General features: G+C 45.5%; 1 protein-coding gene across 6 annotated transcripts in view; it reads right to left on the bottom strand.

The window, feature by feature from the left end:
• MCC (MCC regulator of WNT signaling pathway) overlaps window positions 1-14274 on the bottom strand; it is a 462283-nt gene that overhangs the window by 57760 nt on the left and 390249 nt on the right. For all 6 annotated transcript variants that reach the window (XR_003792574.1, XM_029215919.1, XM_029215921.1 and 3 more), the window contains 2 exons: window positions 13918-14081; window positions 11638-11844 (listed from right to left, as the gene is read on the bottom strand). Coding sequence is in view for 5 of the 6 variants with exons in the window: in XM_029215919.1 (XP_029071752.1) it covers window positions 11638-11844; window positions 13918-14081 (371 nt within the window). In the remaining variant the exon portion in view is untranslated. The remainder of the gene's footprint in view (window positions 1-11637; window positions 11845-13917; window positions 14082-14274) is intronic.

Below are 14274 nucleotides of genomic sequence, written 5' to 3'. Positions count from 1 at the left end.
TATACGAGGGGAGGTGGCCAATCTACCCAGAAGAAGGTTGGCAGGGTTTACATGCAGCCTCAGCAGGTACTACGAAGGACAAGAATGAGAGGTAGGGCTGAAAACAGGAGGGGTAACTGTCTGTATACAGAACAAATGGAAATTTCCAGCATATGACGGCCTCAGCTAAAGTAAACAGACAGTCCTCCTATGAAAAATGCATAGAAATGCTGCATAAAAAGGAACAACGAGAAAGAAATTCATTGCCAAGGTTCAAAGAAAGATAGTAAAATCTCCAGGTGCCAGAAATGAAGTGAAAAATAAGGTTAGAGAGGTCAGGAGGGAGCCGTGGGATGGAGAGCAGGGCGTGGAGTGTGCACGCCGGGGTGTGGGGCGGGGAGAGGGACAGGGGCCCCTGCAGGTCAGGCTTTTTGAGCTGATCCTCCAGCATCAAGCTGGGAGCCTTCCTGCCCGACCCATCTGTGAGAAGCGGACTCAGCGCGTTGCCCCGGAAGCCGGAAAGGAGTCTCTGGGCTGTGCATATGGGTCAAGCCTAAGAAACCAACATCTCAGACCTGTGACACATTTGGGTGTGGAATCCAAGTTTATCCTAGCTCCCTAGTGTGGGACCCCAATCTTACAAATTCACACTGAAAACTGGTCTGGATTTTCCAGGCCACTCACTGCCCCAGAAACCTATCTGGTAAACCACCCAATATCATTAGAGAACAGGAAGAGACTTAAGCCTCCCATGACTAGGAGCCCAGGACCATGGAGCTGCTTGACATGGAAGGATGACTGCAGGGAGAGGAGGATGAGACAGGAGAGCCAGCAGGCTAAATCAGGAGATGACTCCACTGGAGGAGAAATCAGAATAGAGCAACCAGTAAACCACATCACAATCACAAGTATGTTTAGGGCCCTTAAAGAGATAAAAGGAATTATTTCTGTACACAATAAATTACGAAACAAAAATAGGCAGATATCAAACAAGAATAGGTAGATGAAAAAAAAAGCCCATGGAAAACATAGTCAATGAAATAAAATCAATGTACGGGTTAAGCTTTAGACTGGATAAAACTGGAAAGAGAAGTAGTGAACAGGAGCACAGTACAGAGAATTCAGAACACAGCATGGGCAGCTAAAGAAGGACAAAACATGCAAGTGTCACTGAGAGGCTTCAACACACTTTTTTTTTTTTTTTGCGGTACACGGGCCTCTCGCCGTTGTGTCCTCTCCCGTTGCAGAGCACAGGCTCCAGACGCACAGGCTCAGCAGCCATGGCTCATGGGCCCAGCCGCTCCGCAGCGTGTGGGATCTTCCCGGACCAGGGCTCGAACCTGCATCCCCTGCATCGGCAGGCAGATTCTTAACCACTGCGCCACCAGGGAAGCCCTTTCAACACACTTTTAAAGGAGTTCCAGAGGACAGGAACACAGATAATGACAGAGAAACGCTATTTGAAAAGAGAACAGGTGAGCTATCCAGATGTAGAGACCAACTTAAGTCCCGAGACTTAAGTATCATGTCAGGTGCTAAGTAGTTGTGGCAGTTTTTAGATGTGTCTGCAAATGCTTTGATAGTCTCTCCATCGCTGGACTCTAGTTCCCCTCTCGTTGCACACGCCCGGCCTGAGAGATTGCATCTGATGAACAGAGTGTAGTGAAAGTGCTACCACATAACTTCCAAGGCTAGGTTAGAAAAGGCAATACAATTTTGCCTAGCTCTCTCTTGGGATGCTGGCCCTTACACGCCGCCGACTCTGTCGTGAGGAAGCACAAGCCACACGGAGAGGATGCTTGTGGGTGCTCTGACCAACAGTCCCTGCTAAGGTCCAGACAGCAGCTAGCCTCACCCACCAGGCAAACGAGTAAGGAACCCTTCAAGACGACTCTGGCTCCAGCCACCATCTGACTGCGACCACATCTGAGCCCAAGAGAGAGAACTGTCCACTGGAGCCCAGTCATCCCCAGGAGGATGCAGTTAACAGTAAATGACTGTTGTTTTAGGTCTCCATGTTTGGGGTGGTTTGTTATGTAGCTGGTGCTAACTGGAAGAAGAGGATGAAAACACGGCGTATCTAGAAACACTGCGGTGCAAATGTAGGGCGAGGGGAAAGGATAAAGAGAGAATCTCAAAGCTGTCAGGTGGGGAGAGATGACACAGGCTCTGGGGCAGGGGCGTAGGTTTGTTTCACTCACTACTGTATTCAACACACTGAACAGTGTCTGACACAGCGTCGGTCTCAATACAATCTGTTGAACATCGCCAATAAAACTGTCACCCTAAAATCCAATACCTGGCCTACTACAGTAGGCTGAGTAATGGCCCCCAAAGATGTCCACACCTGAATCCTGGAAACCTGTGAATATATTACCTTACGTGGCAAGAGGGAATTTGCAGGAATGAGGAAGCACAACTGAGAAGGAACACAGCCCTGATGACACTCTGATTAATAAATCTGTGTTATTTTACGCCACTGTTGGTGGTTATCTGTCTAAGCAACAACAAGAAACTATACCCCTATCATGAAGAGTGTGGGAAAAAATAAAGATATTCTCAAAGATTAAGAATTAGGCACCCGTAGACCTTTGCTGGAAGAACTTCCCAAGGACACAGGCTTTTCAGGAATTAGAACATTGAACTCAGAAAAAGAATGGGGTAAGAGGAATAATGATAAGCACAAAAACTGGCGGAGATGTAGGGGCAGAAGGAACCTTCCTATGTTGCTGGTGAGCGGACAGATGGGTGGGCCAGTCTGGAAAGCCGCACTGCAGGGTTTGGTCCAAGTAAGAACATGCACACCCCAGGACTCTGCAACCTCACTCCCGGACATGTATTCCAGAGGAATTTCCACACAGGACCAAAGAGGACATGTGCACGGGACTATGCGCTGGAGCACTATTTGTGGTAGTGGGAGGTCTGGATGTCAGGCGCGGTAACCATGGTGGGGACACGACAGAATGTCAGGAGGCCATCAGACCTCATGCATACACAGCGACATGGACAGACCTTAAAAATCAGAGCGATCGGGGGAAACAAAGAAAAAAGTCTACAGCACGACACGACTGATGTAAATTAAAAACAACACACAAAACATTGTGTATAAGGGCACACATAAAAGTGAGGGAGAGGGAGTGGGAGAGAAAAGCAATACATAAATTAAAAGAGGGCCTTTTCACGATCAATGAGTATGCTTTAACAGAGGGATGTAATTAGCTTATTTCTCTGCCCCGCAGGCCAAATTGAAAAGAAAAACAAATGAAAGAAAGTAAATACAAAGATGGGTACTTGGGAGCCTGAGAGATTGTGCAGAGCCAGAAAGCGAGATGCTGGCGAGGAGGAAGAGTCTGTCGCGGACAAAGATCTCTGGGATGGGCACAGAGGTAGTTTTCTGGGAAGGCGGGCAGTTCACCGGGACAGTGAGGCGGGGGGGGTGTAAGCAGAGCAGCTACTGGCCCTTCGCTCTCCCAGGACCATGGTAGGAGCACAGACAACGAGATGACCGAGCGTGCTGATGAAGGCATCTGTGAATGTGGTCCACAGATGAGTGACAAGCACGAAAGAAAGGTGGCACTGGAGTCCTGAGTAGGATGAGAAACATTATTATTAGCCATAAAAGAACGAGCCTGTTCCGCTGATGATAACGGAGGAGCGGTCGCTGTGTAGCCGTAATTTCAGGCAGTTAGGTCGTAATCCATAGTTTCACTGTGAATTGCGGCTGGCTGAGATGAGATGATTTCTACCCTGCAGCGGGCTGAGGATCACTGGGCCGGAAAAGTTCTACTGAACGAGCTTGAGGCGGTGAGTCTGGTGGAGTCTCAAGAAAGCTGCCTCCTCTAAGTCCAGACTTTGGGAGTGTTTTGCAGAGAACCACTTCCTCCTATTGGAGATTTTATAAGACTTTTCTTTCTTGGAGCCCTCCAACAGATAAGAAATCAGAATTTATTTACAGAAGGAGGAAAGCAAGCCCAGCAGCATTTCCATTCTCTGAAGATGTGATGGGTGTATTGTGTTCTTTTGTTCTACAGCCCATGAAGGAACCTGGACTGGATTACCTAAGTGGCTGTGTCAGGGAAAAGGTCAGCGCCTTGGCTGTCTTCCTCATTTCTTACCAGCTTTCAAACAAACGGAGTCAGCTACGTGCTTTATAGCCAAGAGCTGGCCTTTACGCAGCTGGACTTCCTCACAGGAGCAGAGGCTGGAGAAGGGAGACAGGGATGGATAAGCCAACACTGGTGCCCACAGCTAAAAAAGCTGCTTCACAGTTTCCGTGGCACAGATGCGCACAAAGCCCTTTTAGAAACAGTTTCCAAAGAAGACACGAGGAAATCAGTTTTGAGGGTTCTCTGCCTTGGATTGCACTTAAAGCTTCCTCGAACTACAGAGAAGAGGGGTGACAGGCTTTGCCAATAATGCTCCGTCGGGCTCAAGACAAACATATGCACACATAGCCTTTTCTCTATGAAACAGACGTATTTTGTCTTCACTTTGTGTTGTTTTGGAATGCCAGGAAGACTGATGGATGGTACCCTAACGAGTCTGGCACCCACGTTACTATAAGAGAGGATGCTTTACTTCTGGTCTGTGTGGAAGCAGGAGAAGAAATGGGAAAAAGAGCAGAAAGAACGCAGGAAAGGAGTCCAAACAATAGAAAAAATGAATGCTGCATCCCACAGTAAGGCTACCAGAGCCGAAGCTTTGGTGCTAAGAGTTAATGTCAGCATAGACCAAGGTTATTAAACTTCTGTGGGCCCCAGTTTTCTCATGTCTAAGAAGGGTATAATAGTACCTCTTGTAGAATTCTCGTGCAGACTAAATGAGATGTGCATAAATCACTGCTCATCACAAGTAAATGCTCAAAACATGTTCAGTGTCACAATTCAGGCTCTGCGTCCTGCTTTGCCTTCAGAGGCACCTATTTTTAGTCCAAGAGGGGTATGTTTAGTCTGAAAATATCCAAAGAACGTTAATACTATTAATATTATTAATGCGTCCTTAAAAATAAGCTATCAAGACTGCACTGAAAAAAAAATGCATTGGTAGGTGGCACCTCGTAAAACAATTTTCTCTCATCGTGTAGCACAGGAAGTCCTCCCCTATGCCAGGCAATGCACCTTGCCTTTGGAGCCCCAGGGTGCCCGTGTCCTGCTAGATTCTAGGATGAGCACACCCCTCTCCGCACTCACTCCTATAGCTCATGTGACCCTGGTGAGTGGACAGGCAGGGCTGGGAACCTCTCTTGTTTCAGATGCAAGGTTCATCACTGCCATACTGTGGCCCCTGGAGGAGCAGGCTAGGCATGCATAGGAAATGCCAGAAAGCTGTGGTTCTCTCTCTTTTCACTCCACCTATGGGGAGAGAGGTAAAGATGGCTGGAGAGGCTCTTGGAACACGCCCAGTGACTGAAGGACACTGCCTTCCCTTTCCTGTCTGGGAGATGGCTGGGATCACAACAGGGAAGTGTATGAGGGTCCTACACCCCATGCATTGATTTGGTGGCTCATGGAAGGGCCTGGGCATCTATCCTTTGAAAAAGCTTCCCAGTGATTCTGTCACGCATGTTGAGAGCCACCTCGAGATGGATGAGCGAAACCGCCAGTTTCTCTGGCACCCTGATTCCTGTCCAAGCCTATCTGGTATCATACTCAAAGCAAATAAATCAGCTGTGTTAGGAACATCTACGGCTCAACAAATACCCATGTGCTCCCTTCATATTTCTCAGCCCCTCTACAGTTAGGTGGAGCATCTGTATAGTTCTGGCCAATGGGCTGTGAGCAGAAGCATTCAGATATAGGGGTGAGTCTGTTCAAGTGATGTTTTAGATAATGGGTTACCATCAGCCTGGGTTCCTGAGTGAGTACATGGAGTAGAGCTGTGTGCTCATCTCTAAACCTCATTGGACGTGCAGTGCAACCAGAAAACAAGCTCTTTTGGTGGGCCATGCCACTGAAATTTGGGGGGTTAGTTTGCTACTGCTGTGTAACCTATCCTCATCTTGACTAATACTCCAGTCACACAAAGGAAGAGCCAGCCGGGACTCCCAAACTGAGGTGGAAGGAAACACTGGAGCAAGATCGCCCTCCTCTCAGCTCCCTCCTACGAGGCCAGATTAGGGCTGGGAATGTGAAAACAGGGTGGTTGTTTTTTTTAAAATAAGTATTTTATGAATTTAAAATTTGCTAATATTGGCATCTTCTTCCTCATATAAAGAAACTCCTGGGCTTCCCTGGTGGCGCAGTGGTTGAGAGTCCGCCTGCCGATGCAGGGGACACGGGTTCGTGCCCCGGTCCGGGAAGATCCCACGTGCCGCGGAGCAGCTGGGCCCATGAGCCATGGCCACTGAGCCTGCGCGTCCGGAGCCTGTGCTCCGCAACGGGAGAGGCCACAGCAGTGAGAGGCCCGCGTACCGGAAAAAAAAAAAAAGAAAAAAAAGAAAAGAAACTCCTAAGAGAAATGGAACAGGTAAGATATGAACAAATTTCCATCAAGGACAAAAGAGAATAACTGCTTGTGTGTGGATGTCAAGTTATTAAAGCTGGGAGATACCAATCATGGTCCATAATCCATACTTTATTTTTTTGTTTCTTCAATTTGAAAATTAAGGAAGAGTAGAAAGAAGAAAGAATGCCTATCTTTTCACAGCCTAGACTTACTAGCCTCTTAATATTTTTGCATGTTAGCTTCCCTTCTATTTCTGTGAATCTACTTCTATATATTAAAAACCATACAACTGTAAGAATACACACTTAAAAAAATAAACTAGGACACTATAGAAGTGTTCAAAATATCCTTTGACCCATACTCGTAGGTACTCCCCCCACCCCCATATCTATGAGATTGGCTTAAATTGTTCTGCTCTATTTTAAATATTTTTGCACACACACATATAGAATTCAGGCACATTTACACACATATAAATTCACAGTAAATATAAAGTACTGTTTTGCAGTCCTGCATTTTCAATATACAGACAAGAAAAGTATCACGGAAAGGGAGGCTGAATGGGAAGAGTTCACATGAGATCTAAGGCTAAATAAGGCAAAACGGAGATGAATCTTTATTTAACCTATGTAAGGTCACAACAGTTTCACTTCTAGAAATATCTCTGCTGTTACTGATTTTTAGTTAAAAATATCAAAGCGATACTGACGTAGCCTATCATGGGAGATAACTCAGATGAAGTGAATGGCTGCTTCAGAGACAGACCAGCTCTGGACACCTCAGCGTGACGCTATACATCTTATCTCCCAGTAAGGGTGGTCAGCCTAATAGTAAGTACATATTATAAATGAATTAATTAGTAGAAAGAAGTACATAATAAAACACATGGTTAACCTTTAAGGTCATTACTCTTTCTAAGCAGACTCCTTCATTTGGTTTGGACTCCTCTTTCCCTTTAAGCATGAACACTGATCGTCAAGTGCCCTTCGAGATGACGTGGGCGAACACTGAAAGTGGATTCGATCAGGTGTTCAGAACCAGTGCAGTAGTTAGAAACAGGCACCAATGGATTTAGAACTAATGGCTTTAGGGGTGGCTCTTGGGCTCATACAAGAGGATGCTCAGTAAATCACCAGAGGCAGTGAGTTTACAGGATGAGTGCTACACCTGCAAGCTGCACACGTGCCCGAGTAGGACAGCGCCCGACCCCTCACACCTCCGAGATCCCTCCTGCATTAGAAGGACTGTGGGTAGACGCAGTGCAGCACCACCACCCCTGGCAGACTCGCAAACTTAAAAGTGGCCCAAAGGACATGACTCACAGACTTAAAAATGGCCCAAAGGGTATCAGCCTGATATCCCTAAAGGAGAAGGAACTGGGAATTGAGTCCAACCACACGGCCAGCAATTCAGTCAATCACATTTACAGAATTAAACCCCAATAAGAACTCTGGATTCGGAAGCTTGGGTGAACTACCCTGGTTGGCAATACTCCGAGTTGGCCACACATCACAGCGCAAAGGAGGTAACACCATTCAGGACTCCAGGGGAAGAAAAGAGCTGGGAGCTTTGCCTTCAGACCTCTTCCAGACTTCACCTATATGTCTCTTAGTTTGGCTGGCTCTGATTTGTATCTTTTTGCTGTAATAAAACTATAACTGACTTTGCAGAACTTTCTGAAGACTTTGTACAAAATCTCATAAAGAATGTGTGTTGCCTGTGTTTGATTCAAGTCTACGGTTCAATGGGACACAGATTCATGAGCCAGTGGTCACATCCAGTTCGCTTTACCAAACTATCTGAGGAAAGCACTGATCATTTTTGCTACATGGCAGTTGACCTAAACAATCAGGTAAAAAATACGTAATACAGAGAGGCTAGACCTGCCATCACGTGTCCCTCCTATGAGTTCTCAGGGCTTCTCCTGTGTTTATCCCTCCCTATCACTTGACATGTACCATTGTAATGACCTGTTTATTTGCCTGTCTCCCAAACATCCTTCAGGCCAGGTTCTGTGTCCTGTTCATCACCGTAGCCCCTCTGCCTAGCACAGAGAAGATGACCAATCATGTTTACAAAATGAATGAATGAACAGCCAAATGCTTCCCTTTCTAGAGTAATTAATTCTACTTTGCCTGAATTACACCCGCTCCTTTCAGTGTGAGGAAATGAGCAGTTCTATTACAGAGCATGAAGACCTAAATGATTACCTCATTTAATAATGAGCCGGGACCAGTAATAAAAACGGTCTGCCTGTTGTTCCTTAGTTACTGCTCTGCCAAGTAGCCCAATCTGTTAGCTGACATTAAAGATCTAATTTAATTAAATTTTGAACAAGGCTCAGAAAACCTCCTGAGAGCACTCTGTTTAATTACAGGCAGGGGGCAAGCACCAATCCTATTGATCTGGTCAGTTCAAATTCTATACAATGAATGTTGGCAACGAAAAAAAAAAAGTGGCCTCTATTGCTTTCCAGGCAACTTTGATGAACTCTGGATTCTGAGTTGCTAGAAAGACAGGAAAGGCCAACCAGCCATGTTATCGTGTGGTACCACAAGGATGGAAATGAAACTAGACCTCAGTCATTCCTCAGAGCTATATATCATGAAGAAGACACAACGACCAACCACAAAAGACAGATTTCTCCTCAGGGGAATAAAATATATTGGGTGGTGGTAGGGAGAAGTCATCCAGCACTTAAAATCTAGCAAACTGGCATTTACAGGCATCTAGCAAATTCTGACACCCACAATTGTCTTGAAATAAAGAGAAATAAATCTAATTCATGGGTATGTATACAAATTCCGGAGGAAATTTCCAGTTGAGGAAGAGATACAAGTTCCCCAATACATTTTTATTTGGAAATATAAATTATATAAATTTATATAAAATATATAAATTTATATAAATTATATAAATTTAAATAAAGCCATATTAACTGCAAAACTTACACGGTAATAAATGTGATCAGAAGAAAGATTTTGAGTATTGTGTGTGTGTGTGTGTGTGTGTGTGTGTGTGTGTAGTTATTCAACGTCCATCTAAGAGTTCTAAGAGTCCTTCAAATATATAAGAAGTCTTGGGGGAAGAAAGATGGTATGGTGTTAATCTTTCCAGACTACTAAACAGGTATCTCTGAATTTCATCCCAAACGATTACTGATAGTTTTTGAGCATTTACTGCATGCCATGCGTTGGTTAAGCACTTAGATAATTCATGAGGATTACCTAGTTTCCCTGCACTGGGTACTATTATTAACCCCACTTCACGGCAGAATAAAGCGGGAGGTTAGGTAACGTACCAGAGACTCACAGTGGCTTGGGAGATCAAGCTGTGACTCCAGGTGGTCACAGAGCCCTGGCACAGGGTGTGGTACCATCATACTATGCTGTCCTTAATACTAACCTCCAGAGTTGGAGAAAATACTCGAAGGGGAACTGGCTTTTTCTCCTTTGCTAGTCACAATCAAGGGCTGTCTTGTGCTTTAGTAACTCAAGTGAGAGGAGGAAATTTACTCTAAACCGCAATATGTAATTAGGCCTACGACCAACATTTCCTTCACAAAGCAAGCGCCATCAGAGCGTGCGCACTAAGCAAGCACACCTAATTAGGGCATTAGTCATAATGATCAGGGAGTGTAGCCCAGGAGATTACAGGTGCTGTGGGCCTTAGCGCTAAGTCAATGTCCTCAGCTTGCCCAGAAGTCTTTGCTGACTGCAATGATTTACACCTGCTGTTACAAGGACGGAGACTGGCATCCGATACAGCTGGGTTCTGAAAATAAGCTTACGCGTGTGAGTTCACACAAAATGACATTCAGATATATTGAGAGTGAGGAATGCTGGCAATAGCCACAAATGAGGAAAAGAGTTGATAACATTCAAAAATAGTAATTTCTTCTATATTCATAAATAATGGCAATTATGAAACCTGCATGTAGATTAAAAGGAGAATGATGTACTCACACTGATCTTACTGAAGAGCAAGTTAAAGAGTAATGGTGGGGGCTTCCCTGGTGGCGCAGTGGTTGAGAGTCCGCCTGCCGATGCAGGGGACACGGGTTTGTGCCCCGGTCCGGGAGGATCCCACATGCCGCGGAGCGGTTAGGCCCGTGAGCCATGGCCGCTGAGCCTGCACGTCCAGAGCCTGTGCTCTGCAGCGGGAGAGGCCACAACAGTGAGAGGCCCGCGTACCGCGAAAAAAAAAAAAAAAAAAAAAAAAAAAGAGTAATGGTGCGATCAACTGGATGTATTTTTTTCTGCTCTGTGTGCAAAATTACCAGTCACAGCACAACTCGAAAGCAAGCTTCTAATATTGCCACAATGGAGAAAGAGAATAAAGTAGGTCTAGTAATTCAAAGTGAAGTTCAGAGGGAATTGTTTCTGATTGCAGAATTCACTGCTTCACCTCCAGTCCAATCACAGATCAAATTAACAGCCAAACAAAGAAGTACTTGTGGGTTCCTAAGAAAAAACTCCATCTTTGGAAAAGTGAGTGCTTTAACAACTCTGCCAATCATTTCTATCCTGAAACATCAGCTCCTTTAGTAATGGCTGTATTTCCTAAACAAAGTGGTTCTGAAACCTGTTCAGGCCATAGAGCCATTTAGTGAGCTGGGGTGACTACCGGGAATTACACACACACACACACACACACACACACACACACACACACACACACTCTCTCTCTCTCTCTCTCTCTCTCTCTCAGAACATACACGCACACACACAAATATATATATAAGATTATTAACTTTAATGAGTCTGCACTAGAGGAGAGGACATGTCACATTAGACTCAGTATGGATATGTGAGAGCAGGTACTATAAGTTTCAAGAAAAATTTACAGAAGAAACTGCAAAGGGGAAATTCTGTATATTTTTGCAAATTATAAAATATTATTATCCTACCTCAAAGGAAGAACATCTTAATTGAGCTTGGGGGAAGATGTGTGTACCCAGAGAATAGTTGAGAATCACTGCACTGGGATAATTTTTAGCATCCACTTAGATCTGCGATTGCAGAGAAGAGAGTTTTTAAAAATCTTACCTGCACGTCTCAGCGCTTTCAGAATACTTTCAAGCACGACTTCATCACCAGAAAGGGATGGTGATTCACAAGACTAGAAATGCCACCAAATTCTTGGGGCTGCTCTTGGCTCGACCAGCTGGCTTCTCCTTTGGCCCAAGCCCCCAGGGAAAGGCCTGGCACTCACCCTCCTCCGCAGCCGGTCCCGCTCCTCCCGGATGGCGTTCATGGTGGCCTTGGTCCTGTTCAGCTCCTCCTCTTTGCTGCACAGCATGGCAGTCAGGCTCTCGTTCTCTTCCCTCAGCCCAGCCAGCTCCTTCTCCCATCGAGACCGCTCTTCAGCAAGGTTGGGATACAGGTCCCGGCCAAGGACCCCTTCGATCTCCTCCACTGTCTACAAAACACAGCCACAGAGACAAGCCAAGTGAGTTCCCTGGGAGAAACGGGAGGGGGAGAAAACAGGCCAGCCCGGGGTGAGTGTCCCCAGAGGGGTGGGTTCCACAGTCACTTCACTGCAGAAAGTAATCAAGACTAATGAGAGCCCCTGATTATCTATCCTCTCCCCATTTTCAGATGAGGCTCTGTCACTTGCCTGGGTTACAGTCTGTGTTACCCAGCAGTCCCCCCAGTAAGAAAAGCACCATTCCTTCCTGGTATTTAAGTCTATCAGTAGTGCTAACTGCCATGTCCACACAGATGTTTATCTCCCTCACCCACGGTCCAGAGTCGGTGAATACACATAACCAGACAGCAAGCCAGTTAGTGATCCCGATAAAGCAAATGTGAAGTTGCAAACTGCATACAAAATCTAACTGGAAGTTTCCTAAATTACAGGCTTCCCATGTTCCAACTCAGCAATAGGATAGGTCACATCACTGTTTACAGCTTTTAGTGTCACAACAGAATCAGAAGGTGTGAATGAGGTTCAGTCCCAAGATAAGAAAGACAAAAATAAACCTCAGTGACACAGAAAAGAGTAAGTTCATTGTGGAGGTTTCTAAGACAGCAGGGAAATTAATAACACAGCTATGTGCTTAAAAAGAACAGAATCTTAATACTACGTGGAGAGTGTTTTTAAAAATTCATTAAAAACACCAGTATTAATGGAGAAGAAACACGCATAAAATTTGAAAAAAAAAGGAACAACTCATTCTGTTTGCTTTCAGAAACTATTCATTCACAATTACTGTCCTTTGGAAAAGGAAGCATACACCAAATGATTTGGAAAGACGAGGTGGAATTGCCATGTAGGGGTAGAGGTAGAAGGCAGTGAAGAGAAGGGATGGGAAACAGGTCTCAAAAATGGGTGGCATAAGGATGTGTCACTCTTGGATGCTCACATTGGTTCCCTGATGAGGACAGTTGCCCAAATCGTGCTGCCACTTTCCACATGCAGTGCTTTGTCCTTCCTCTCAAGTAAGAGACTCATGTCCTACTCAGCCCTACTCCAGGGCCTGCTCTGTCCCTTGCTGGTTGGCAGACACCCTTGGCTTCCTCCTTCCCTCTCAATGCTAAGGCTGGGGCTAGCACCCAAGCTGACATTACAATCAAATACAGGGTCTGGAGATTCCAAAGCAAGAAATACTAGTGGTTACTTCCCCAAACCACATCAACTATGTATTTATAATTGTGATGGATAAAGATGGGAAACCAGATGTATTATAAACATGCATCATGGTTTACCTCGAGAGACCACAGCTCTTTTGCGAAATCCAGGATTCCTGTTGATAGAAACTTGGGCCCAGAGTCCTCAAACATTTTTCAAATAACACATCACATTTTTCCTTTATATAGGCTCCTCTCAGACTTTTCAGTTTGAATTGTGATGCCTAGGTCACTAAGCTCTGGTGAAGTAACATAAAGATACCAGAGGCCCTGTATCAAGGGGACTTGACATTCCCGTTGCTCATGATGACTTTGTGGAGATGCAGCAGATTCTTCTCACCTGGTCCTCCCTAAGCAGTAAGATGAATGCACATGGAAGGCGGGACTGAGGTCCAGTCCAGTGCACTCAGGATAGATGACTCGTTCAGGCCCTGAACGTCCCCCTTGTTAGCACCATGAATAGATAACTCCGGAAATAATATTCCAGAGACCTGAAAGCTTTAACAAAATTTCCAAGTTAATCTTACAACCTCAGAGTGCTACATGATGAACCACACTAAAATGACATGGTTCAATACTAGTGGTCTAATAGTTTCCAAGGAAGTAGTCATTTTTGCAGCAAAGCCAGTGATCTTGACTATTGATATAATGACTTTTTCTGATGTGAGTCAACCCAGCAAAAATTTATAGGGCTCCTGCTTCTCCCTGGTGGCCCAATCTTTAGTATGGCTTTCTTAGAAACACTCGCTCTCTAATAGGTCTCTGAGTAAAATCACACTTCAGAAGAAAGGCACCTGATCATTTCCCTCATATGATCTGAAAAGAGCCAGACAGAAAGGATGGGGGTTGGGGGGGGTCCTACCTTAATAGCCAAGTCACAGTGCTCGCTGGCAGTGGTGAGCTGCTCGATGTGCCTGTCCACCTCTGCCACCGAGAGGCTGCAGCTACTCTTCTTCCTGCAGCAGACCACATTCTCCAGCCCCGTCAGCACCCTCTGCAGCTCCGAGTTCAGGTCGCTGCAGTTATCTGAAAGGGGATGCGGATACAACGAGTTAAGCAGGCAGGTGGGCGATGAGCGCTCTCTGTTTCGCTTACGGAGAGGAACCCATTCAGGTGAAATGGATGGCAGTGGAGCTGGACGTGTCCAGGTTTAACACCGGCAGCCTGATCTCCCAGCCTGCTGGCCTTCTGAGGCCTGGGGCCAATGCAAAGGCTTTAT

The sequence above is a fragment of the Monodon monoceros genome, unplaced genomic scaffold (assembly GCF_005190385.1).
Source record: "Monodon monoceros isolate NGI ecotype Baffin Bay Population unplaced genomic scaffold, NGI_Narwhal_1 Super_Scaffold_12, whole genome shotgun sequence".
NCBI classification, from domain to species: domain Eukaryota; kingdom Metazoa; phylum Chordata; class Mammalia; order Artiodactyla; family Monodontidae; genus Monodon; species Monodon monoceros.
The sequence above is the reverse complement of the archived record's forward strand: the minus strand, read 5'-3'. Positions and strand labels throughout refer to the sequence as shown.